The 27,289-nt window shown below is 43.6% G+C and overlaps 2 protein-coding genes across 5 annotated transcripts; one reads left to right on the forward strand and one right to left on the reverse strand.

The window, feature by feature from the left end:
* Window positions 1-248: 248 nt before the first annotated feature.
* Window positions 249-21,563, forward strand: dido1 (death inducer-obliterator 1). Of its 4 annotated transcripts, none has more exons than XM_079340955.1 (17): window positions 250-440; window positions 1,905-1,991; window positions 5,207-5,322; window positions 5,593-6,604; window positions 7,392-7,776; window positions 8,123-8,464; window positions 10,401-10,620; window positions 13,251-13,794; window positions 13,877-14,036; window positions 14,190-14,306; window positions 14,451-14,612; window positions 14,892-15,039; window positions 15,159-15,663; window positions 15,790-15,937; window positions 16,062-16,151; window positions 16,248-16,443; window positions 17,564-21,563. In XM_079340955.1, exons 3-17 carry the CDS (start codon window positions 5,241-5,243, stop codon window positions 21,034-21,036), a joined length of 7,584 nt encoding a protein of 2,527 aa, XP_079197081.1. In that variant the 5' UTR covers window positions 250-440; window positions 1,905-1,991; window positions 5,207-5,240; the 3' UTR covers window positions 21,037-21,563. The 4 variants fall into 4 exon arrangements, with proteins under 4 accessions (XP_079197084.1, XP_079197081.1, XP_079197083.1 ...); XM_079340957.1 differs by having other exon boundaries at window positions 14,451-14,564; XM_079340956.1 differs by having other exon boundaries at window positions 10,404-10,620.
* Window positions 21,564-22,111: 548 nt separating this feature from the next.
* LOC306822176 (opioid growth factor receptor-like) lies at window positions 22,112-25,678 on the reverse strand. The gene is made up of 8 exons (XM_079340991.1): window positions 25,094-25,678; window positions 24,519-24,581; window positions 24,381-24,419; window positions 24,184-24,238; window positions 23,943-24,021; window positions 23,796-23,862; window positions 23,571-23,719; window positions 22,112-23,485 (listed from the first exon to the last, which is right to left on the reverse strand). The coding sequence occupies exons 1-8, from the start codon at window positions 25,511-25,513 to the stop codon at window positions 23,179-23,181; spliced, it is 1,179 nt and encodes a 392-aa protein (XP_079197117.1). The 5' UTR covers window positions 25,514-25,678; the 3' UTR covers window positions 22,112-23,178.
* Window positions 25,679-27,289: the final 1,611 nt, after the last annotated feature.

The following is a 27,289-nucleotide window of genomic DNA, read 5'->3' on the forward strand; positions in this document are numbered from 1 at the left end:
CAACTGATAAGATGTTATGGGCAGGAAATACTGAGTGTTAGTCAAAATAGGCAAAAAAAATCTTCAGACCACAACTGCTATCTATTATACCAATTATAAAACGTCATGCTGATGTTCCCTGCATCAAATGTACTTGTCTGAAATATATTTTATACATTGTATTTCAATGGTAGGTAAGGTCTCCTCCTGCTCTCGGTAGTTGTTTGTAGCCAGCTGAATTGTTTCTGTAGTGTGGGCTGTGTTAGAGAGCTGCGCAGTTAGGTTTTATTGCAGGGTTTGAGTTGAGGAGTTGACCCTCCCGGCCAGTAGGGGCGCTGTAGACACATTACACGTTTAGTAAACTGTCAGCCATCTGCCGCAGTCAGTTAGCTCCAGCGGGAATGGAAAATGGAGGATTGACCGAGGAGCGAGGACATATCATCGGCATTTCTAGCGTTGAGGTGGGTAGGATGCAACGACCTTTCTCTAGATAACATTAACGTACGGGTTTTAAATGAGTTAAATGTTTTAATTTCGGGGTTTATTCTAACTACTGTTACTGTCCTGCTCCAGGCCGTTGAGCCGTGTAGAACATGAAGTTGTATATCCAGCCAAAACTATCGCTTTTTATTCTACTTACTCACATTAGTTCCGTAAATATGCACCCTTGCTATCGACAGGATGTCGAATATTCGGCATTTATTAGTAATCTGTTAATGTTGACGGCGTTTTCGTTAGCTTGCTCGTGCTCGTGGTTGCTAAGCTTTAGCCCGGCTTGCTAGCAAACTGTGCACGTTAAGCTCGTTGTTGCACCCAAGTAAAAACGAAAAGAAGAGGGGGCGAAACATCCAAAGAACACGTGTTGGATATGTGGTGAGTTTTTAATGTGCGCTCCGCCAAATAACTCGTATCATCACAGCATGGTCCAGTTTGCTAACAGACTAACGCACAGGTTCAACGTTGCTGTTTAGCTAGCGGGTTGCGGACATCGTTGGCTTGTGTGTGTTGCAGAGAGTCGCTGTGGACTTACTTATATTCTACATGACCCATCGTGTTTTTAAAAAAAAATAAAAATACCTAATTTAACAATTAACATGTTAAAATGTATGGTCGTGAGAGCGTTTAAACCATGCGGTAACGGGCCCAGTTCAGGTTCTCTTCATCATGCAACCTAAATAACTTTAAAATCCTCAGTTTTAATTAACAGCTTCGTTTGATATAGTTCTTGAAGATAGTTGATTTAGTCGCTTTGTTTGGACTCATGGTTTTTGATTTTCGTCGCGCGCCACTCCCACCTTTACAGGTGTTTGTCTCTGTCACGTGGCACGGTGTCGTGACTGCAATCATATCGATGTATGAATCCAGTTTGAATCACCTTCCGTGTATCTGTGCAAACATGCTCCCTGGATATGAATGTGACATGCAGCTATCCCTCAATCATTTCGTTTCATCCTTTTTGCTATCCATGTGAGATATTTTAAGACTGTGACGTCCTCTAAATGGCACGTTCAGGATTACATTCACACAAGATGAAACTGTCGAAATAACAATTTAGCCAATTGTGATACGGATATTTGTTTCATGACTTCTTCTGATATACGATTCCCACTATTTTCTCTGGAATTAAAACATTTGTCAGACATGTGACTCCATCTGACCAATTAAACACCTCTTCTCTTGAGTCAGTAGATAGTTTTACTAGATGCCAGTGGCACAGCATTTATACGCTGGTTTGTGCCACATTTGCTGATGTCTATCAAAAGGGCCATTATCGGCCAATACACTGGATCATCCCTGAAATAAAGTTCACATTTATCTGATGTTTTTCACCAATCACACAGAGTTAAAATCTCAGGGTAACTGATGGATGGCTTTCTGGGAACTGTTCAGTACTCTTATCCTTACCTGTGTTTCTCCTCTGGCAGATCCTTCTAACACGTACGAGAACCAATGATCCCTGCTGAAGAGACGTGGTTATGTTTTAAGAAGCGATCTGTTACTGTGAACTGCAGGTAAAGACACAAGCTACTGGTTATGTGCTATACTATTAAAGATTAGCTGATGTGTTCCTGGACATGATTGAGTTTAGTATGAAATGATTTAACTTGGATGTCTGCTTTTCATTCCAACTTTTCTCTCATTAATTATTCATACAGCAAATGTATGTGCAAATATTCTCTTGTATTTTGAAAACATAAATGTCACATAGGCCTATGGATTTAATACTTTAATGAAACATAAAGATGCTTGCCTTATTATCTGATATTACTCACTTAATTAGTTGCATTGAAAAAAACATCTGACTCCTAATAAATGTTGACCAATGCACCAAACGGCGAAAGACTGAACATCTAGACGGTCTCGCTGACCTGAACACAGACAATCCACCTTTAAACGCATTTAAATTCAGACAAGCAAACTGAGACATTTACAGGGTTACAGCAGCAACGCAGAAGAAAAATCACACCGTGCAAAAACTAAATAAGATGTGAAAATAGAAACATCTGCATCGAAGAAAACTTAAAAAGAGCCAATAACTTCGAGATGTGAGTCTGTATAAACTGTATCATGCACACAGTGCATATAAGGATCAACATGTTATTGCACAACTGCCCATAAATAAGAAAACATTCACATTTGGCCAAATTTTATTTAACATGGTGAAACAAATGATCCCAGTGTCTGAGTGAATAATGTTGAATTGGTTTGTGTAGCTAATGTTAGCCATGCTAGCCATGTATCCTCAGGTCCTCCTTATGTCTGCGTCCCTGTGCTGGTTGTGTAACACATCCACACAGCTTTGTGACCTGCAGTGTAAAAACACTTAAAGTCAGACTGTTGGGTCTTGCTTAGGGCTCCAGTCATCATTTATTTTATTAATCAAGTATTCTATTGATTATTCTTTTGGTTAGTGAAAGAAAAGTGTCAGTATAGAGGCAAGCAGACGTGGGAGGAGAGTTTGAGGGAAGACAGACTTATTAAATCATCCCTGGATGGTCGTCTTGAATGGAAAATAAATAACAGCCAAACGATCTTTGAATTGTTTTTTATCCAGTTCACAGTTTCATGATCAGTGACATGACGTCAGACTTCAATGAAATAGCCTCATTTCTTTAGCTGCATTATTTCTCTCTCAATAATTATTCAGAGTTGATGTGTTATTTGACAGCCTTAGTAAATACATAATGATCCTTTAGCCACCCCTGCACATGTCAGGCCACTGGTACGGCCCCCAGTCAAATCACAGACACACCATCTATCATGTGTCTGCACTATGAGTTATTCACGTGTGGGAGAACAAAAGTCTGCTTGGTATTGAAAATGTTTCCCCCACATTCCTTATTAAAGAAGCCCGAGGGACATAGTAGAACAGCAAATGATAATGGGCTCAGACAAACTCGTGTCTTGACGCTAACTTCCCCTCTGTAGGAACAGGTGCTGCTGACCGTGAAACGTGCACATGAAGTTGTATCTCACGCCTTTCTTGTTGGGGGGGGGGGGGCTCGCGTTAGGGCGGCGTCTGCACAGAAAGAACAAAGCTGGGTTCAAGTCAATGACGGACATGACCGCGTGGTGGATTCTGGTCCAAGCACATCTTATACGCGCCCTGGTTTACATGGGCCAGGGGTTTCTATCAGTGCAGCGATTTCAGCGGCACACAGACCAATGCATTCAACTGTCACACGTGATGCTACTCAGCCAATCGAATCCTTTACTCAGACCAGGCGTTGCGAGTGAACATGGTGGGTGTGTGATGATACAGAAGCTCAGAAGAGTCATCGCACAGGATAGCTGGTGACACGTGCACCAAACTCCTGAACTCTTCCTGATGTTGTCGGATGAGCCGCTAGTGTCACCGCAGCCTGTCCCGTTTTTGAACTGTGTCCAAACCCAGATCTTTTCCCACCAAGACCCCAGGTGAACTAACCACTTGAAGTTCGCATGAGCTGATGTGTGAAGGCAGCAGGACGTATTCAGTGAGACCGAAATGACGACATACTGCGAACCGACTCCGAACTTTGAGTGTATGTTCGTATTGCGTAATGATTTCTCTTTGCCGGTTTGTTCCCCTCGGCTCTTTCGTTAGTACTCTGACTTAATGCCCACAAAATACCAGGGTGGAGGCAGGGAACAGTCCTCCTGAAAAATGGGACTGTTTGCATTCACGCATAAAGCTCTGCAAGTGTGAAAGCACAACAAGTGAATCAGTAAACCAGACAAGCTGTGCTCTTACATTAAGTGAAAAACCCAGCAAAATAAGACCTTGAGAATCAAGAATGGACGAGTTCTTTGGCCTGGATAATTATTTCTCAAATTGATATTAATACCAGTGTCATTATCAATAAGGCTTGTCAATGTTGAACAACCCTTTGAGGCGTATGCACATCCTCTGAGCATTCCAGCTCTAATCCAATCCCAGGACAGAAACATGTCCTCAAAGATTGTTTTTTTTCTCGATCAATGTAGAAAGTCCAACATAAACGTTGTAATATATTTGAATTAAGCCTTCTTAATTTGATGTGACTGTCGACAGATGCTGATGAGTTCTACATAAGAAAAGAAATGTTCTTCCAAACTTTCAGTTGAGGTGAAATTCCCACCCGACCCTTGTTAAAATGTAAATAAATCTGATCTGTGGGATAACAGCGTTGTTATTCAGCAGAGGGGACCAAAAGACTCGATCATCATGAGCGCGCCCGTATCCCCCCAGTAAAGTCTACACTACGTGTCCTTGATTTTTGTTCCTCATTGACATGATGATCCTGAAATAAGCTGCATGTGTTTCATTTCTATACACATTCTTTGAGACTTAACAGCAAGCATCTAAGTGTGGAAAATCCAGCTTTTAAATAAGCTCACATTGGCTCTTGATTCAGCCAGGCTAATGCAATGCAATATAGTAGAATATGATAACAGAATATAGCTGAAGTGAGTGGAGAATTGAGAGCCACACTCGGTAGGCACGTCATTGTTGTTCATGTCTTTGTGTACATTTCTCTGCATTCATGGTCGCAGTGTTGAGCAGATGAGTGTAATCTCATTCGAGCGTCCATTCTTTGTAACCTTTGAGTAAGACTGTGTTGTACCTCTACATGTGCATATCTGTGTCCTGACAGGCAGTGATCCCAGCGCTGCCTCATGAATGAAGTTCTTGCAGCCTTCAGTGTTTGTCAGATGCTGAGCTGGAAGGAGTGACTTATAGCTTGTTTCTTGTGCTCCTCTGTAGACGTTCAGTTTGAAAGTAGGGATTGACTCCATCTATGGATGAGACAGTGAGCCCTGAGCTCTCTCTAGCCCCTGAGCCAGAGCAGAGCCAGGAACGTATGGATAGCAGCTGTCAAGGTACATTGGATTAGCTCCTAGTCCTGCATAAATAAATAAGGGGGGGGGGGGGGGGATGTAGTAACACAAATTGTGTGCTTGGGCTGTGATCATTAATTATTAAATGTTCATGAAAAGTAGGGTAAGTCAAGATCAATGTGAAGAACTCATTTTGGAGTTTGTTGACTTGTAAACTTGATTCTAAACTAATCATTAGCATCTTGTCTGTGTTGCTCTCTTACTGCCCGCCATAATGTTCTCATCTTGCCTTGTTTGATTGTTCATGCACAGGTTTCGTAGAGGAGAAAAGCCCCGGTAAAGAACCTGAAAATGAGGCCGTGGCTTATGAAGTGATAGCCGAGCAAGCTCAATCTCCAAAGGGCCACTGTGAATTTCGAAAGACTTGGGGTTTCCGACAGTCCACTGTTGCAAAGAGAGAGATGCCAGTGGAGGCGGCCATCGACAGTCCCGAGAACCGCTGTCCTGTGCGCCGCAGTGGCAGGCAGTCGAAGCGGACCGACAAACTGGAGGAATTCCTCCTGACCGCCAAGAGAGGCTCCAGAAGGAGCGCCCCGCCCAGCGTGGAAAGTGGAGATCCTCCTTCCCAAACCCCAACCGATGCAGAGACCGCCTCAGAGGCCAGCTTTGACGGCAACGCCGACGCCAAGGCGGCGGAGGACAAGGTAGAGTCTCCAGAGAGGAGGACCAGAAGCGGCGCGAGGAAACCGACCCAACAGAAGACCCACGGTGGCAGGAAGACCCGAGGAAGCGGCGGAGACGCGGCCAAAGATGAGGGAAGTTCTGAGAATGAGGAGGACAACAAAGAGCAGTTAATGGAGAAAAAAGATGAAAAGACTTGTCGGAACTGCGAAGATGTGGGGGACAACAGCGCAGCACAGCGTCAACCAGAGCAGGACTCTGAGAAGACGGGCTTCAGCGAGGAGGAGGGGAGAGAAGACGGAGACAAAAATGACGAAGAGGAGTCCGAGGAGGACAGCGACAAAGAGAGTGACGAGGACAGTGCAGCAGAGATGGTAAAACGTGGCCCCATGAGAACTTACATCAATAAAAAGAGGGCAGTGACTAAAAGCAACGCTCCTTCACCCGCCGGTAAGAACGCCGCTCCTGTGAAGCCCAAAACCACCCTGATGGTCGGAAAGATCCAGAAGCACCAGACCGAAGAGGAGAACGATGACGAGGACGACTCTTCGACGTCCTCGTCTTCATCATCCATGGAGTCGGACGATGGAGGATATGACCCCAATGCATTGTACTGCATCTGCCGTCAGAAACACAACAAGAGGTGATTCATCTTTCTGAACATCATTCGTACCCCTGTGATCAAAATAGAGGCGTTCTACGTGTTGTTCATAGTAAAATGCGTTATGCCTATTTTACAAACTTAACCACTTTGAATTGGAGCTCGTCATTTTTAAAGGTCCCATATTCTTGTTGTTCTGGTTTTATATGTTCTTTAGTGTTTTCCAGGTGTCTTGTGCATGAAGAGGAACATGTGCACAATTTCATTCTCCTCCTACGTCCTCATGTTAGCAGTAGCTGCATGTAACGCTCGGTCCCTAGCCCCTACAAATGAAATGTGATATCACTGATTCAAGCCCATTGGCTCGTTGTAGCAAGACCAAGCTCATGCTGCACATCAATGTGACATCCGTGCTGAGCGACTTACCAATTACAACAGAGCAGAACGGCCGACCAATCAGATCAGACTAGGCTCACGTAGGGACCCTGATGGTGGGGGATTCAGAGCGTTACAAACACAGGCAGATGAGAGCGGAAGTAGATGAAAACAGACATTTTTATCCAACATTACCACCGGTGAACGTACTTTAGTTGGCACATGAATAAGATACATGAACCTCAAAAAGGGCAGGATATGGGACCTTTAAGTTTTATTGGTATCTTTTCTAGTTGTCAAGCAAGTAGCAACAAACACGGGGAAACTTCTAGTCATGTTGTGGTCATCCACTACCTCCACACGAGGAGAAAGCCACACAGGAGCATCAATTGAGCATAACTTTCAAGAATTGCCTCTGTTTTTTTTTTTCTTTTTTTTTTTCTCCACTCTCAAGGTTCATGATCTGCTGCGATCGCTGTGAGGAATGGTTCCACGGAGATTGCGTGGGCATCACCGAGGCCCGGGGGCGCCTGATGGAGAGAAACGGGGAAGACTACATCTGTCCTAACTGCACAGTTAAAAAAAACCAGGTGGTCCGACCTGCCACGTCCAATCTGTATCCAGAGATCGGAAGGCCCCGAGCCGATGTGGCACACCCCGTTTCTGCTTCCACTTTCTCTGCAGCCAATGACAAAACTCACGCCGATGCCAGTCTGACAGCTGCTCAGGCGATGCCTCCATCCTCCACATCTGCTGGAGCGGAGGACCAGGGCATCAAAGGAAGGATAGAGAAAGCTACTAATCCAACGGGGAAGAAGAAGATAAAGATATTTCAGCCGGTAGGTTTCAGCTGAAGTGTTTCGACTTTCTGTGTCTCTGTGCTGTGATTGAAGGAGCTGCTAGTCCTGACTTTCTAATGTTACTACCATGCTGTGGATAACTATTTTATGCTATATACAGTTTGTTCTTGGGCCAAATTGAAGCTTCTTCCCTTAAAATATATACATTTAATAGAAAGCATGTAGCTAAAAAGTGGAGCCCAGCTGCTTCAGTTATTTTTCGATCACTTTTGCTATCAATAAAATAGCGTAGAAATTTTCCAAAAAGTTGTCTTGTGAAAAAAAACAAACCCTGCTACTCTGCCATCGTTAGCTATTAATATAATTGTGTGCTGACTTGGGACAGGCTGTTCAGCAGCAAGTTGATCGAAAGGCAGACCATAAATCAGTACCCACTGTGGACAAAAAGGCAGCACCCACGACAGAGCCGAAAGCACACCCAGACACGGAGCAGAAAGTGGCCTCGAATGTGGAGGTGAAGACGACGTCAACCGGCGAGCAGCCAGACGAGGATTCGGCTCTTCCTAAATGCATCGGGCCTGGTTGTGACAATAACGCCCAGCCGGACTCGGTGTACTGCGGCAACGACTGCATCCTGAGTCACGCCGCCGCGACCATGAAGTCCATCACTGACGTCAAGGAGCCGAAGGAAAAAGCCAAGGCTGAGAAAACCATGCCTACACCAAAGGTAACCCGGGCCACTTGTAATGATCATGCCCTTTGCTTTCCCCGTGAAAACCAAATGTTCATGCAGATTCCATTAGTAGTAATGCGGCGCGAGAAGAAGTCATGATAAATCAACAGTTACTGTAGAGCGAAAGCAATTCCTCAAGAGTTTATTGAGACCTTTTTGTGTTTGAGAACCGTAAGAGTCATTTTATGTCATCGTAGAGATCATTCCTGAGCTGTATTTTACTGTCTGTTGACTTTTGAACTGATTTTTAAAGAGATTCTTATGCGGCGCTCACCTGAGGACGACGACTTTCCTGTTAGTGCTGGTGAATAGCTCTGACGTCACCAGGATTACGAACGTTTTTAAATCTAAGTGCTTCAATATTGACATTTGTATTACTTCATTAAAATGATGTTTTATGGCAATGCTTCTGTGACTGCAAAAAAAAAAAAACACAACACTGACATTAACACACATTTAAGGTTGTTAAAGAAACTAAGACAACTCCTACTTGAAACCATGTCACAAGAAAAGCAGGTTGGATGTGTGGTAGTGTTGTTGCTGCTTTAAACCCACTTGAAAGTCTTTTCTTTAAATGGTCACCAGCAGTTGATTGGGTCAGAATGTATCCCTAAGGAAGAAACTGTGTTGGTTATCATGGAGCCATCAGAGCTGACTCACGTTTAACAGGGTGAGAGTACTGATGCTAAAGCTGCGACGGAGAATGTGAAGCACAGAGTCTCAGATCAGGCTCAACGAGGAAATCATCCTTCCCACCGGATAGTTTTTAGGACGAAAACAATGCATGCAACTGAAACTAACAACGGGCCTCCATGAACAGAACAATCTGATTGGACACCATGACTTACTTTACAAGCTTAAATATATCATGTCGGTGATGAAAACAAATACTGCAAGTAAGGCTGCAGGTTTCCCCCCAGCCCTGGAGAGCATGTGGTGACTGCATGAATGGGAAATTGTTCAGTGGCTACAATGCCATTGTAAGACTCTTCAGTGTTTGCAGGTGAATTAATAAGGGAAAATGCACATAAATGTGGCTATTGATAATAAATGTAGATAGCATTGTGTACATACCAAATGGATGAACTTGTTTGCAGACGGTTTGTTTAGATAAATGTAAGTTCCTGTTATCTGCTCTTGCATAGATAATCATTGAAAATAGATGTTGACCTTGCAGAGCTGCATTAACAACACACCCTGAAGTTCTTCATGTAGTTAATTTCTTTAATTAGTCCAGAAGCCCGATAACAACAGATAGTCCACTAAACAACACCCAAGAGTTAACTTTGCACATGTCATGGTCCATGTCTTATTGGTTCTAAGGACATTAGTGGGGTTAACCCTTATAGAGCTGGAGAAGACTGTAAGCCAACCACCCAGAATGCCTCACTCTTTGAACATCTTAAAGGAATATGTATGTTGAGGAAAATTGATTTTTCATTGAGAATGAAACAAATCTGCAGCAAAAGACTTCTACTGAAGAAAAGATCTTTTATTTATCCTGAGACGTAAAGAGCGTACTTGAAGAGAACTCAAAAATTGTGAACCTGTTTTTTTTTTTTATATATATTATTCTGGGTCCTCCTGTGAAGAACTTTGTTGCCCACTGCTAGCATGAAGCATTACCTGCCAAGATGAATTTGGATGTTTCTCACTGTAATGTGTCCAATTATAAGCTCAGCTGCTACGTGCCTGCCAGGGAAACACACTGCCAGTTCACTCTGCTGCAGCTATTCTGTAAAGATGTTATTTATACTTAGCACAATAGGGTATAGTGGTCACCAAAAACAAAGCATGCAGAGCTTTGACATCTCAAATGAGATTGTCCTGTTCTCATTGAGGGATCTATTTATTTTTTTAAGGATCAAATAATCCCTGCTGAGTTCTGTTACTTACACACTTGATTTCATGTCTCTTCCTGTCTATCCAGAAGAGCGGTGCTGGTGGTAAGAAGACACGGAAGAAGAGCCAGGAGGAGTCCGACAGTGAGGAAGATCACACTACTGATCCAGATGAGGACGATGAAGACGAGCATGCTGAGGAACAACCGCCCCCGCCGGCCACTGCGTCCTGGTCCAGCGACCATAATTACATTGCAGTAACACCAGAAAAGACTACACCCATATCACCAACAGTGTTAAACAAAAAGTGTATGTATCTCTTTAAAGGTCTTGGCTTGTTGTTGAAACCACATTGTTCTTCAGTTATGAATGTGGGTCCTATGTTTCTGACATATTTTTTAGAAATGATCTACACAACATGAGTGCTTTGGAGAAGAACTTGGCTGTATGCTAGACTCTAAAATGATTTGCACAGTGTTTTTGATTTTATTACTGTGAAATAGTTGCAGCTTTGGAAAGGTAAGTGTTACTTTTGGCTTGGGGTAAGTATCCAATCATCCAGTAAACCTTGCTTTTAAGGAGGCCGTCCACAGTTTGCACTGACACAAAGCATTTGAATGTGAAGAGTTTTTCACAATGACTGAATAACTCAACGATGATGTCATCAGGCCTCTCTCGGCTTTAAGACGACAAGTAAAAGAGATTCGGAGCTGTTAACCAAGACCGGAATTTGAAGGGAATTCCCGGTGCTAAGAGTTTGAAACGGTTTCCCATGCATTATGGGAAATGTAGGATTCAGCTGGTGTCTTTTATTCAGACCCAAACTGCACAAACGTAACGCCTCTGCTGAATTAAGTTCCATCCTTTAAGTCTGATTTACTTCATTTGTGCAATATTGAATAGCTGGAGTATCTCGTTTTGAATGCCTCAAACTAATTCAAGGCTGATGAAACCTGGACAGGAGTTGTGGCTGAGACAGAAGAAGGACAAGAGTCCACAGGAGTGTTTTTTAGCTTTCAGATGCAATGAATTGGCTGATGCTACTCAGTGTATACATGTGGCTCAAAAGTACATGCACTAGTCTCCACGCGTGTAAGGGGGAGACCTCTGCTTGACCCAAAAGGTTCTATCCTCCCTTTCTTCACCAGGTAGGTGTCTCAGAATTACCCCATGTTTATGTGGACTGATGATGCTAACAAAGCTCATATTGAGACGGATCATGTCAGCAACCTTGAGTTGTTTTTTTTTCTGCCATCAAGTTTGTGTAGAACAGACTGAAGTTTTTTTCATATTGAATTTGATGCATCTCTTCTGGTGGGAAACTGGCTTTAAAATAAAAGGTGATATCACAGATTATAGGATGCCTCGATTGATTATGTGAGCAGTGTTGGCTGGGTGTAGGATTTCTGATTTCATAACTGGTAAAGTGGACAAGTGTGTTCAACTCACATCTACACACCATGGAGACCTGAACACCCCCCCACCCCCACCCACCCAAAGACCCCCGCCCTCCTCAGCGCCCCTGATGGTGAAAAGCATGAAGACCGAAGCTCTGCGGCAGAGACCAGACCAGCTGGAGATACTGCTGCAGTGAAGTTGTGAATAGCCAAGTAGAAGATGGAAGCTGAAGACCTGGCTAATCACACACATTCAGAAGAGGGACATCATGCTCAAAAGTTTTCTTTTTTGTTTTTTTTACACATTTTGCAACTCATGAGACCTGATGTTTGTAGAACATTGGTTGAATTGAAATGAAGGAACTTAACTTTCTTTTGCCTTTGCTACATCAGAATTAAAACATCTACTGATGAGGGTTTTTTATCTTGAGTTAATGAACTAGCTCAGGGCAGAGGATCAGTAGGAACGCTGATGTGTTCTAGTCACTAAATGGGAAACTTATGGTGCATTGATTCATTCTTTCATAGCCTCTGTCTTGCTGTTTGATAAAATGATTCTTGTGACAGTGTTCAGAAGTGTGTTGACTTTGCTGTTTTGGGTCTCCATCCATAAGACAGAAGTTTGAGTGTTTTAGTGAGTGGATGTGTGGAAGTGGGTGAAGTGCTTCTATTATTGCAGCTTTAACATGCAACCTTTAAATGATGACCTGATGCAGTATCATCTACAGATGACACTTTTGAGAATACAATAGCCAAGTGTGGGTTTTCATTGGTGCACACTTGTTCTAACATTTTCTGTACAGAAAAATAAATAGTAATATTTCTACTACTTCTGCACCTAATCGATCATGAGACTTTTTTAAAGTGGTTATATTGACACTGGGTCGTTTTAAGCTTCAGATGATGAATGCAGATTAACTTTATCTTTAGCAATCATTTTTGTATTTTGATCTCACGCTTCATTCCTAGAAAGGAACTGAAGATTTTTTTCCCCTTGAAGTGGAAAAGGTGGGCTAAAAAGTTAAAGCCACTGACTTAATGGTGGGTGCTGTATGTGACGTTTCATTGAGCAAACCTTGCAGTTTTTCTTCTACTAACTGCTCATCTGTAATTGACCGTAAACGTTTGCACCAGTTGCTGTCTTATGAGGTACTTGCAGACTACCCATGGAGATCACTTAAACCAAATGATGTTTGGGGAGGAAACACTTACTTCCCAAATGGACCTGGAAAAAAAAGCCAGCACATGGTAGCTGCCTAAAATAAAGAGGGGTCCTTGTGCTGCCATGTTGTCCACTCATGTTTATTACACAATGTGATGGCAAGTTATGAGTGAAGGCTTCATTGTTTAAATGTGACTATCAGCTGTGTAGTTTAGAATTGTTCTCTTAAAAGAGAAGATTGCTTTTCCTTTGTACTGTAGTCTGAATTATAGATTAAATGTATGCATTTGCATCGGTGGAGTAACACTGCCACTCTACATCTGCCGAGAAGGTAAATGAAGGCATATTCTTACAGATTTGATCTTGTGCTTGGGTTCCAGCTCCTCCCAAAGAAGAGAAGCAGAGCGAGAAGGATCAGAAGGAAAAGGAACCAGCCTCGACTCCAGAGAAATCTCAACCAGAGTCGACACGAACACCGGTCAAACGAAACAAGAAGACCCCGACCAGTAAAGCAGCCAAGGTTTCCCCGAAGGGTAAAAAGCCGTCCCCTCAGACTACGAGCTCCAAGGCATCTAAGAGACCTGTAACACCACCAAGTAAAACCACAACAAGATCAAAGAAACCAGGCTCGTCTCCGGCCCCCTCTCCCTTTCCTCCAGGTCCGATCCATGTCACTGGAGCACTGAGAGTCACCAAGTCCAACTTCACCATTCCTAAGAAGCAGCCACAGCAAAAGGAGGCTCCATCACATACTAAGTCTACATCATCCTCAAGAGTCCCGTCTTCAGTTTCTTCCGGTTCCTCCCATCACTCCTCTTCTAGAACTTCACACCCAGCTGCTTCAGCGTCCCCCATGCCACCTCCACCCAACAACCAGATGAGGCAAAACATCCGACGTTCACTGACAGACATCCTCTTTAAGAGGTAAGAGTCCCACAAAACCATTTATCTACATAACAAACTTGGAGGAAAAAAAACACCATTTCTTCTGTTCCTTTGTCACCAGGGTGAGCGACAGTGATGATTTGAAGATGACTGAAAGCGAGGTGGGAAGGCTGTCAGTAGCCATTGAAAAGGAAATGTTCAACCTCTGCCTTAGCACTGACAGCAAGTACAAGAACAAATACAGATCTCTGATGTTCAACCTGAAAGATCCTAAAAACAAAGTGAGTCAGCACACTTTTACTTTGGCCTGTTGACAAGTTCACAACTTGTCGTTATTTGTGCATTTAGAGGCGATCCGCTCAGCATGACAAGCATTTGTGTCTCGTGTTCACTTGAAGCTGACATGTTAAAATGCTGTCTTGTGTTTGTCTCAGGGCTTGTTCTACAGGGTGGTGGGTGGTGAGGTTAGTCCCTTCAGACTGGTGAGACTAAGTGCTGAAGAGTTGCTTTCCAAAGAGATTTCTGAGTGGCGGAAGTCCGAGGCTCCACAGGTACATCCCCCCCCCCCCCCCATCTACTTACTACGCACGGAGCCTGCTGCAGTTTCACAGAGCTCCCCGTTGAGTTTTATTCAAACAAATTTGTCTACAAGATACTTGAGGTGGCTGACATCTGGATATGGTTGTCTTCTGCAGGCCCATTCTCCCAGCTCCAGGATGCATTCGCTGCCTTTAAAACAGGGGAACAGGCATGACTCGGGTTCACATAGCATGGACATGGAGGATGCTCCACCAACATCTGACGCAGATGTATGTATCTCTACCACCACTTCATCTGCTCGCATGGCTTCTGCTGCAGTAAGTGGTGGCATGCTGTCTTTCAACTTTCCCACTTTGAATTTTTTCACCTTTGCTTGATTAGGCCGACACGAACTGTTAGAAAAATAAAAAAGACAAGTGTAAAGGTGCTCCGATTTAGTCATCTTGCCAACTGTCCTGATTTTCTTCTTCCTGATTCTCTACTCTTTTAACCTGCCACCGAATTATATGTGATGTACATAAAAAAAAGTTTATTAGTTTAAGTACACCTACACTTAATGATGATGCTTTTTTTTATTTTATTTTTTCTGTCGACAGGACCAAGATGAGTCTGGCTCCACTACTGCTGGGACTCAGCCTTCTGCTGTGGAGGGGAACATGCCTGACATTTTCAGTAACATGCTAAAAGACACTACTTCTGAACACAGGACTCATCTATTCGACCTTAACTGTAAAATATGTACAGGTAATTAAGATGCTTATATGTAGCGCCTGGGTTGTATTCCTCCAATGTCTACAGCACGAATGGTTAAAGTTATTGTTGAAGATAACTTCTTAGTTTTCTTTTTTCTATCTACACTACAGGTCAAAAGACAGAAGATGAGCCTGCTGCTAAAAAGGCCAAACTGATGAAGAAACCTGAAATGAAGTCACCCAGACAAGAGCTGCATTCCTCCAAGTCAGGAGACGTTTCTCCTGCCAGCCAATCACAGGTCCCCATAGCTTACCAGCACCAAGACCCCATAGCCTACCAACACTCAATCCCTCCATCCTACCAGTCCACCATGGAGCCATCGGCCCCAGAATCACAGTCACAACTGTATCAGGAGGACCTCCCGGCACAGGCTCCTGTGACCATCGTCCCAACTGTGTCGTCAGTCAGCATCACCCGGAGAGATCCACGCATGGCCCGACACAGCTCTGCCGTTACTGTAACATACACTGCTCCTGTAGAAAAACCAATAACCACCACTGTAGAACCACTCCCAGCTCCTGTCAGTGCTGCTGTTGAGGTTGGACCAAAAGCATCACTGCCAATGCCTCCAGCTCCACCAACTTCAACAGCTGTGTCCAAACCTGCGAAAACAAGGTGCTTGATTTCAGCATGACTCACAAGTTACCCGTTTGTCAAATGTTGTTGTAAAAGCAATTCTATCAGTTGCAAAAGAAGTTGATGTCTGCTTTTGTCTTGAAGCAATATGTCTTGTCTTTCCAGTACATCTGAGCCTCCTCCTGAGGGAGAGACTGCAATCTTCCTCCATGGTCAAGAGAAGATTTGGAAAGGATTTATCAACATGCAGTCTGTAGCTAAGTTTGTGACCAAGGCTTATCTGGTGTCAGGATCCTTTGAACACCTAAAAGAGGTAAGTACTTCTTCTAAGTTATTTAGATTGCACTACATTTTAAACATGAAGAACATTAAATGCAAACGTTTTTAGGATAAAATCAAGCAAAAGAGTAACCCATCGTTCTGTCAATGTTGTGCAGGATTTGCCAGACACCATTCATGTTGGTGGACGCATATCTCCGAATACGGTGTGGGACTATGTTGGAAAACTAAAAGGCTCCCTTTCCAAGGTTTGTTAAAAAGACGAGTTGAATTGCACGAAATAGCTCAACACCCATTTTGAAGGTCTGGAATCACTAATAAAGTGTTTCCTTCTTTGTTTACAGGAACTGTGTCTGATCCGTTTCCACCCAGCCACAGAGGAAGAGGAGGTGGCATACGTCTCCCTCTTCTCTTACTTCAGCAGCAGGAAACGATTTGGCGTGGTGGCTAACAACAACCGCCGCATCAAAGACCTCTATCTCATCCCGCTTGGCTCAAAGGACCCATTACCCTCCAAACTCTTACCGTTTGATGGGCCAGGTAAGCATTTACAGGGAAACACTACATAGAACATTGTGCTGATCAATGTGAACGCTTATATAGTTTATTTTGTGAATTAAATGTTTGTCTTTCTGTATGTGGTGAGTATATTTATATATATATATATATATATATATATATTTATAGCATCAGCTTTTGCATTTGAACCCAGGTTGAAATGAGTTTTTGTGTATGTACTGCAGGGGGCACTCTCACTCTTTGCTGAGTCTCCTCTGTACATATGACATCTGTTTTCTCTGCTCTGTATCACATTTCTAATAAAGAGAGTTTGCATCGCAGGTTGGTGCCATTTAAGTCCAGTCTCAGCCTGTTGTTTCTGAAGAACTGCTTTGAACATTAACACATTTTGACAACTTTTTCAACAAAGTTTCCGTGAGCAAACGTGCCAATCAATTCTTATGGTTACAAGGTGAACCACTGTAATCTGACATCAAGAATCAGCTTCTGATCAGTTGTTTAAAAGGTCATCAGAGATTTCATCAACCGTGTAAACACGACCAGAATGACTGTACAGATTTGGTAAGCTGAAGGCTTAGACAGACAGAACAGCAAGTTCTGTCACTGAAGGAGTGTCCAACAGGCAGGAGGTTTCTGTCAATATTTGCTAGCCTCATTATAAAAAACATTTCACAACTAGGATGTTAAGGTTTTATTCACCAGGCTGGTATTTTTTTTCCAAATCACTTTTCACGACAGAATAAATGACCCCAAAATATTATTCTCAAAAAGCATCCACTGCAGACTCTGCTTTTGGTGCAGTTTAGTAATGTCAGTGAATGATTGCAATGATTTGATCAGATTCAGTGTCTCTTGGTAATATTTGACAGTATACCTACAAATGCATAAAGTAAAACTAAATACTGATCAACATTTTCAACCACAAAAAAATGTGGAAAGATTGCTGACTTTTGCTTTACTGTTCCAATACTGTCCCTCAACTCCTATACATGGGAGTTGAGGGACCTTTTTCTTTGTTGTTCCTCATTTCACCTGGGTTTTTAAGTCAGAAATTCTCAATCAAAATGTTTCATAGTTTGTTTTTTGTCTGTTTTGTTGAAAAGTTTATGCTCCTAAGAATCTTATTTGTTCCGTCCTGCAGGGCTTGAGCCAGCTCGTCCAAACCTCCTCTTGGGGTTGCTGATCTGCCAGAAGGACAAAAAGCGTGCTGGTGCTCCTTTGGAAACGGAGGAAAAACGGTCCAAGACTCAAACCAAAGACGCCGAGGACGCTGGGCTTCTGAAGTCCGCTCCTGCAGTCCGAGCAGACAGAAGCTCACGGCAGAGCCTTGAAATCCCCTTCAGCACAACTCCTCCAGGCTCCCCTCCAACCGGCTCCTCTGAGACCTCGAACAGCACTGTGACTGCTTCCTCCGTCCTCTCCTTGTTGTCCTCCGTCAAAGCTCCAGCCACATCCTCTACCACTGGCAAGGACTCTCCATCTTCATCCAACTCTTCCTCTGCAACAGCTTCCACTCCTCTGCAGACTATCCTAAACACTCTTTTCTCAAAGAAAAAGCACGACTCGGCTTCCAACTCTCCCTCTGATCACGGAGGGGAACTCTCTGTCCCACACACTACAATGCTCGACCCAATTGTGCGGCAGTATGCACAGAGTTCTAAAGAGGAGCAGGTGGAAGAGGACGAAGATGACCGACCATACGATCCAGAAGAAGAGTATAACCCCAGTAGGGGCTATAATGTGCCTAAGAAGCCCGTGGTGGTGGATAGCAAACCTGACGTCTCAAAGCAGTGTGAGGTGGATGAGAGTGTAGGGGACGACGTGGCATACGACCCGGAGGATGACTCCATTTTTGAAGATGTAAAGACGGTGGTTCCAGGCCAGGCTAAGGCTACAACAGAACCCGTTACTGATCCACAAAAGATCTTGGATAGTCTGAAAAAGATTGGTGATCAGACATTCCAGAAACTGGGATCACAGCAGACGGTATCAACGGGGACAGCTGATACCTCACTGACACTTCCAGACACACTCTTAGCTCAACCCACCAAATCCCTTTTGGCCAACACTCAGCTGCTGCAGCTCGGCAAAAAGGTTGAAGAGTTAGTAAAGTCAACATCGGTTGCTCCCTTGATCAACCAAAAGAGAGACCCGAGACAGAGCAGGGATCCTCGACAGGCCGTGGCTGAGAGGGGACTGAGTGAAGAATCGGAAGAGAAAGAGGAGACATCGGCTTTGTCGGTGGATTCTGCGCCGGCGGTTCAAACCCCTGCACTGCCTCACGTAGTTGAACTCCCAGACTCCTCACAGGACGCAGAGGCAGCGCCTCCTGAAGAGGAAGTGAAAAGCGACATGCTTCCATTTATGGAGTCCAACAAGACAGAGGTGTCGATTCCTTTATTAGGGGAGGAGGTAGAACCCGACATGGAGGTCAACTACATGGATGACAGAGAAGTTAAAAGCGAAGAAGAAGCCGAGCCTATGAAGACGGAGAAAGAAGTGGACATGTACAGTATTTGGCCAAATGCTGCAAGTATTTTAAAAGCTGGAGAGGACTCAGAGTACGAGGAGAACAGTCAAGATACGCCACCGTCGAGTTATTATAATGAACCCGCACGCACGTCCACAGTGACATCAACAATCCCAGTTCTCACCCAGAGCACAGCAATGGTTGACTCCCACCACATGCCACGTCACATTTCAGCATCAGGCTTTGACAGCGAGTACAGACCGCCAGCGGACATCCTACCACCGTCCAACTACCCCCCTCCCCACCTGATGCAGGGACAAAATGTGATACTGAGGCCTCCGCCGATGTCAGTCCCTCCACCAATGCAAAGTATTCCTCCATTGTCAGGCCCCCCTCCCCCCATCCATGTTCCTCCACCAATTCAAGGTGGCAGCAGCCAGCAGTATGGCCCTCCTCCAGCTGCATACACGCCCTATCAGAACCAGTGGCCGGGCAATCAGCAACCACCACCGCCGCCCCAGCATCAGCATCAGCAGTCCCAACCTGGATCAGTTCCCCAGAACATCATGCCACCCAGAGGACTACCACCACCGTTCCCGTCAATGGCCCAGAGAGCTCCTGCTCCTCAAATGTTCGACCCCTCAATCCCCCCTCAACATATCGTGCAGCAGGGTCCCCCACATGGCCCCCCGCCACTCCCTGCGTTTGATGCACAGAACAGTTTACCTCCTCCAAGATTCACCAGTCCTCCACCACCATTTAATTTCCCCGCATCCAGAGGTCCTCCTCTGACCTTCCCAAGGCCTCCTCCCGGTCACTTTGATAACAGACTCCCTCCTCCGTCTCACTTCCAAGGGCCAAGGGCCCCCCCGCAAACACAGTATGGTGACCACGGGGCCAAACCCCCGATGGCAGACCCACCTCGAGGCCCTGCTGAACAGTATAACACAGACAGTTCGCACTCATTTAAGCTAAATGTGGAGCAGAGTCCAAACCCGCTTCATATGTTTAAAGACAGTCAGGGTCCAGCATACCGAGGACCTCCACCGAACCAGTATGAGGACAGAAGAGGCCCGCCATCTAGTGGTGAGATAGGTGGACAGCACTTTAGCCCACATAACCAGTACGGGAGCTCCAGACAGCACTCCCCTCCGCATCGAGGATCTTTTGACGATCCGAGAGGTCCGCCCCCTCATGAGAATAGACCCCACCCTTCACAGCGCTTTGGAGGATCAGAGCGGTACCGCTTTGATAGACACACTGATGAGCTAAGACCTGTTCGCCATAGTGGTCCACTACTTCCCACTCCTCCAGAGGCTCCTTTAGCTCCTCCAAGTCGAATGGGAGCCCACAGTCCAGACCTGCACAGGGACGAACACTGGCGCCGCCACTCTCCCGAAATGAGGAGGAGGAGCAGCACCAACCGAGACGACTCAGAACCCCGCAGCGGAGAGCGTTTCAGTCGCTTCGAAGGAGGGCACAGGGAGCCTCCCCCTGTTCCCCCACAGCCCTCCGAGGAGAGACCGCGAGAGCTGTCAGATGACCGACGGAGGGACAGAGAGCGGGAAGCCCCCCAACCTGGCAGGCCCTCATGGGACAGAAGCCAGAGCAAGCGGTGGAGCAGAGAGCGAGAGTGGGACAGAGGGAAAGAAAGGGAGCGCGATCGGGAACGTAGCCGAGAGAGAGAGCGCAGCAGAGGGAGAGAGGGCGAGAGACACAGGGAAACTGAGGGAGAGCGACACAGAGATCAAGACACAGATAAGAGGAGAGACCGGGAGAGAGACAGAGAAAGAGACAAAGACAAAGCTAGGGATTCTGACAGGAGGGACCATGACCGCGACAGAGCAAGAAACCGGGAACGCGAGCGTGAACGTGAACGTGAGCGCGAGCGCGAACGGGACAGAGAGCGAGAGAGGAGACGGGACAGATCCAGAAGCAGGGAACGCGACAGGGACAGAGACCGTGGGAAAGATCGGGGTAGAGACAGAGACCGGGAGAGAGAGAGAGAAAGGGACAAAGACAAAGACAGAGATCGTCGAGACAGGAGCAGAAGCAGAGAAAAGAGACAGGAGAAAAAGGAAAGCAAACATGACACACCCAAGGAGAGTGTCAAAGCTGCAGAGAACGATAAGAACAAGTCCTAGTCTCTGTTCTGAGGACACTACAGCGGGGTGTGAGAGACACTGTACACTCGTTAATGTACATTAAGATGGACAGTGTTTTGTTAAAGTTCTACAGATGTCTTACTTCTAAAAGAGTTTGATATGTATATTGTTTCGTCCTAAAGTTTCTTCTATGACATTCAGAAAACAAAAGAGACTGAGGTTTATTTACACTCCTGAGTCCTCTAACATGTACCTTTCTTCAGCCTCAAGCCTTTTTTTTTATTTTTATTTTTTTTATATAAAACAATGTAACTGATTAACACCTTTTTGAATATGTAAATATGAATGTACTTGTATATACTGATGTTTTTAATCATACTTTTCTAAGTAGAGAAATCATAAGCCATATATCTGACATGAGTAATGTGAACGTTAAAGAAACACTGTTCAAATGTCCAGCAGGTTTGATCTTGAAGGCCCCAACTATCAACAGTATACACCCCGTCTATGGTTGTTATGAAATGTCCTGATTTTGTTTCAACTAATTAAACTAGTTTGATGATGTGTGACGATGTAGTTTCTTTGCTTTAAATACAAATAATGAATTCACATGATATATATATATATATATATATATATATATATATATATATATAATATTCCACTTTTTCTTACATGAGCTCAGATTGCTTCAGGTCGTCAGGTCAACTGTATTTACATAAAACAGGCGAAGATTATACACGAGAAAAACATGTTTTTCATAGAAGACAAAAACATAAAAGATACAAAGTTAATATTCTAAAATAACTGAAAGAAGTTTAGTTTGCTTATAAAAGAAGACACTGTTGTAGCAGACCTTAGATCAGGTGGTACAGAATCCTACAATGGGGCCGGAGTCACTGAAGTGGCTGATTTCAAGTAGATTCTTGCTCGTGAGGAGACCTTTATGTTATGATCTCAGGGATCTGTTCGTGTATTCAGTTTGCACGTCGGTGATGTAAGAAGTGGCTATTAAGCCGTTCATGTATTTGAAGATGGAAGTATTTTCAAATCAATTCTTTGCTTTCATCAGAAGCCAGTGAACAGGTGAGAACAGGAATGATGTGTTCAAAGCTTTTGGTTTCTGGCTTCAGCATTTTGAAGGAGCTGAAGTTTATTTAAAAGAAATGAATCAACAGATCATTCAATTAAACTTTTATAGTGATGAATGCAGCCACTCCAAAGAAACATTTAAACTATGATTATAGACAATGTCATTACTGTCACTGGAATAAATACATCAGTGAGACATCAAAACAACAGGACACAGAGAAGAAGGGGTCAAGTTCTTTTTAACTGTTAAATCAAGCATATAAAGAGTACGGTGAGGCGACACTTGGTTCATCTTGGACCATGCCATTTTTATGGCCTTCATTTCACCAAGACAAGAACATCGCTTGTTTTTGTAAAAATCAAAGAATAGGATTAAACTATCAATCTTATTTTATAATGGTCACATTCACAACTAACGTTGCCTCAAGAGTCATTTTACAAAAAGAGCAGGTCTCGACCATCATTTTGAATCCACCATAAGAACACCATGAAGCAACAACACCTGCAAAACATTATTAAAAAAAAATAAAACATACACATAAATCAGTGCTTGATTCACTGTGTAAGGCACGATAAACTCCTAAAGAAATTTAGAGGTGGAGACTTGTACAGTATATTGAAGACTTGTGTCTTAGATCAATATTACAAACTTTCAGTTTCAATAATTAGTATGTTCACACTAGAAAATCAACAATACAAATAATTCTCAAACTTGGTGGGAGGCTTACTGACAATGGTTGAGTTTGAGCGTATTGTTGACAGACATGCTTATACATTATGCATTTAACTTTGGGCTGGTGCTGAGCAGCTCCAAACATTTCTTGGAAAAAAAGCAACAAAAAAAGTTAAGTTTTAGGAAACAGTCTCATATCTATTGTGTCAATTTGGCAGTGAAGATTCGGTTTGTGGTTTTATTGACAACCTAAAATACAAAGCATATCTTTCCCCAGTCCTCAGCTATAACTAGTAGAGTTGTTTTAATGTTTGGATTTGGTGCACAGTGATCCTTCGTTCTACTTCGGCAGCTGCATTATCCTCATAGTGTCTTCATCTTTAATGTTCTGACTCAAACTTTCTGTTCATTCTCTTCTAGGACTTGGACCGCTCTGAATGTGACTGCCTTGACCATATCTGCTGAATTTTCTTTGGGCACCAGACAAACTCTTCTTGACAGATGATCTTCTCAAAGGCAAACTTGATGAGACTCCTGCGTTCTCTCTTGTCCCTGACAGAAAACAGGAAGTAGTTAAGTACGCTTTCCTTGACATGTGGCAGTTTTTCATGGATGAGGGTCTCCTCCAGGAAGAACTGGACCAGGGGAACTTGGTAGTGAGGGAACCCCAGGATACCCAGGCACTTCAGGATGCGGGTGATGCGCAGGTTGTTATGAGTGTTCCTGCCCATGAAAAAAGTAAAGAAATTAGTGACATATTTTATGACTTTTAATGAAAGCATTGCTTAATCATGAATTGAAAGGTCACCTGTCGAGGTTGATGAATCGTTCTTCCCAGTGTGGCGCTTTCCTGACTTCTCCTGTTTTCTTATTGCACAACTCAATACCATAGAAGTCCAACATGAGCTCATAGGACTTCAACAGATTTTCCCTTGCAAAGCTGCTTTTGCAAAACTCCTGGAGAAACACAACATTTTTATCAGAATATACAGAGCACTTTGATATGATAACTTTAGTGCATTTGGCTGCTTACCTTAATTTCTTCTCTTGTCAGTGTTGTGGCTTCATAGTTCATCCCTGGCTCTGGAAGTGGAAACAACCTTCAAGAGAGAACTTGAATTACATAATACAGAAACAAAAATGGATGATTCAGCATCACATCTAATATAGATTGACTTACCACTGAATATAGCTGTGTACACGCTCTAGTTTGTCATAGTTCCTAAACCAGTCGTCATGGAATTGGCTGATGAAGACACCTGATGAAAACGTAAGTCCACAGAAATAAATCAATTTCTAAATGTGAGTTGGTTGTACACGTTTAATTTAAGTCAGTGATGTTCATTTGCACTTATGGTCAATAAATCACATTTTAGAGCATGTGAGAGCATGTAAGTGTATGGTTGTAACTGTAGGCGTACCATCAGGTAAAGTTGATGTGTTTCCCAGGTAGAAACTCAAATTAGGTTTGGCATCCTAAACAATAAAACATAATTAAACATTGACATATTTCATGTCATCTTTTTTTTTATTTATCATTTCGGCTACATAATAACCAAGTCGCATCATGTGTCATATGACCAGTGATCACACACAGTTGTTGAGCAAGTGTACTTACAAAGCTTGTCTCTTTCCAAGGTCGTGACGTTCTCTGGGACTGTGGAGAGGCATGAAAAGCACAGTGTGTGTTAGTGTGTGTGGGGTTTACACTTGTACATGGCAGATCTGTGTGTTCATGCAGTTGTGTGTAACTTACAGGGTAGTCGCGTCTGTAATTCTGCATATCTTTTGCAGCATTTTGAAATCTTCTGAACTTGGACTGGAATACAAAAAAAACTTGAAGCATTCACACTAATAATTGACGATTAAACTGAAAGGGGAAGAGGACAGTGGGCAGGCAAAGACAGACTCGGAGAAGATCAGTTGAGAGTGAAGCCAAGAAAATACACGGGTCCAGCTGAAGAAAACTGCTCAAAACAGAATCTGTTGGAAGGATGTTGTTCCTGCCCTATGCTCACTTACTGTAGGAGTCTAAAGAAATAACAACAACAAACTCAAAGCAATGTGTACTTCGCAGGCTTAACGGAAAATACTGGCGTTGCCAAGTTAGGCCTACAGTTGGAATAGTGTTGAAAAATAAAAAGGCCTGCATAAAAAGAGGGCCCCATAATAAATAAGGAACTCTTACAATAGTTAACCTATTAGTAAACATTATGAACAGTCAATAGACCATGGCCTACTTAAACACTGAGCCTGATGCCAAAATGCCAGACTAGGGTTTGTGCCAGACAGAATAACTTCTCATAAAAGTTTTGGTGTAGGCCTACTCACAGATATCTGTCGCCTCTTGGAGGGGCCCTCCTGAGGCTCCTCAATCTCCCAGGTTGAATCATATTCACAGTAGAAATCATCTGTGGTCTCAACTCGATACTCTTCGCTGTCAGAGTCATCGTCATCCTGTTCAGTAGATCTATACTCGGGCTGCTTGACGACGGGCTCTGCGAGCCTCTCCACGATGACAGCTCCATGGTCAGATTCCTTTTCGACCACCTCTATGGGATCTCTTTCTGAGCTGCTTATTTCAGGCTCCTTTTTGGTGCTTTTCCGGTTCAGCGGCCAGCCTATAGTCAAAGGACAGTGCCCGGCGAGAGCACGATGGACTGCGACGATCCAGCGCAGTGAAAAACACACGATGCACTTAAAGCGGTCAATGAGACGACAGAGAAGGCTAAAGTTAAACCTTGGCATCATTGCTCAAACTTCTCAGCCGAGGCGTTGTAACCGAAACAGAGTTTGTGTATGGCTGCTCTTCATGCAGTCTCTCATAGGCTTTGTCGAGTAACCTAATAGTTATGTTTCACTTTCACTTTCTCGGAACTTCGTCTGTTTTTACAGGAAAACAAAACAAAAAAAAACAGGACTCTTCACACTTAGATAAATGGGGCTTGAGCACCTGCAGTTTATTTACTAATTTAAGACAATGTATATAAATCAGTATGCCGGAATTATAGTACAAAAGCTAAATTTCTAAAATAGGCTACGTCAAACTTTTTTGCAATCACGGGACACTTCACAGGCCAGACTACAGTTCTACATAGAAAATGGACACAATTGTCATAAGAAATATTTTAGTCGAACTGACCCTCTTTTGTTCTCTCCAGAGAAAGTGCCCTTTTCAAAATAACTATTTTCCTGTTTGCTCACAGCCTGGTCCAAGATACATTTGTTGAATGAGCAGCCAATTAGCTCTTGAGATAGGTTACATGTGATGCCCTCCCTCACCCATTTCCTGCTAAAGCTACAGTAGCCTACAATGATATCATACAGTGCACGCGGGGTGTCTTGGGATCTTAGCCAAAATCAATTGGGGCCCAACCAGGGTTCATCACATCTTGTCTGGAGTGTTGCGACAGTTAGACCTACTCCTCTTCCTCTTTTTTCGCTCCTATATACTACTGATAATTTCTCTTCATTTTTATTGGTTGACTTCATTAACAAACTGGTCTTCACAGAAATAATGCATGCATCCTTTAGCAGGGCAAGACAGGGAATGCTGTGAGATGGTGCCCCATCAGGGAGGTTTTCTACTGTCGTTGCACATGCACATTTTGCTTTGGTTTAAGTGTGGGGGCCCTCAAGGGCCCCCTATTGGTCCAGTAGAGTAAGTATTTAGAAGCTCAAAGGTGAATTAAATGTGGGATTTTGCAAGGCACTTTGGACTTTATTTAATAAGTAGCACAATGAATGACTGATATATTATTTTCAACACTATAAGGCATTTTAATGGTTAACATTTGTTAAAGGGATTGAGGGATAAAAGAAAATGATAATATCTATCTTTAAAGTGCATTTAAGCATGGAGTTCAAAATGTTCAGTTGTTCAGACGGTTGACTCTTTGAGAGTGTACAGACTAAAGTCTTTTAGATCTTAACAGTTTTTATTGGCAATCATGTGCTTTTCTCAGAAAATGACAGTTCACTTTACTGCAACATTTGCCATCTATCCATCCATCCGTCCGTCCATCCATTCCAGCCCACATGACATTCTAAAACTGGGACCCTGAAGCTGAGTTTGTCCCCTCTGCAACATTTAGAGAGAGAAATAACCTTGTTCCCAAAGCATGGACAGATTTGAAATTTCACTCGATGTCATCTTGAACAGAAAACAATGACTTGAAATGCAGTCATCTGCAATTTACTGTTGTTTGAGAAAAGTGTTACATTTTGTATAACAAAAATATTTTTATTTATTTACACATCCCAGGTAACTTAATCTATGAAGCCCCTCTCTGCTCTCGGACTTATCAGGCTCAAAGGCCAGTTCAGAGTAGCTGCCTTTTCCATTATTGTCTATTCATTTTAGGTTCCTGTACAGATTCATTCTTGTGATGCCCCAGTAGGGTCAGCAGGTAATGTTTTCATTGTGTGGTGGTTGTCTTGAAGGTGTGTCGTCCCATGTGATCTGACTGCAGCACTAAATGGATGTGTGTGCTGAGGGGACTTAACCTCCTGCCGTTCACAGTCTCC

This window comes from Symphodus melops (assembly GCF_947650265.1).
Source record: "Symphodus melops genome assembly, chromosome: 4".
NCBI lineage: Eukaryota > Metazoa > Chordata > Actinopteri > Labriformes > Labridae > Symphodus > Symphodus melops.

Bases quoted from the DNA above. Each gene is read 5' to 3' on its own strand.
- dido1 (XM_079340955.1), top strand. From the start codon at position 5,241: ATGGATGAGACAGTGAGCCCTGAGCTCTCTCTAGCCCCTGAGCCAGAG. The intron at 14,307-14,450 runs GTACATCCCCCC...TGTCTTCTGCAG, and splicing joins GGAAGTCCGAGGCTCCACAG to GCCCATTCTCCCAGCTCCAG. The intron at 16,444-17,563 runs GTAAGCATTTAC...TCCGTCCTGCAG, and splicing joins CTTACCGTTTGATGGGCCAG to GGCTTGAGCCAGCTCGTCCA.
- LOC306822176 (XM_079340991.1), bottom strand. From the start codon at position 25,513: ATGATGCCAAGGTTTAACTTTAGCCTTCTCTGTCGTCTCATTGACCGC. The intron at 24,239-24,380 runs GTAAGTACACTT...TTTATTGTTTAG, and splicing joins CTTGGAAAGAGACAAGCTTT to GATGCCAAACCTAATTTGAG. The intron at 23,863-23,942 runs GTAAGTCAATCT...TCTCTCTTGAAG, and splicing joins GTACACAGCTATATTCAGTG to GTTGTTTCCACTTCCAGAGC.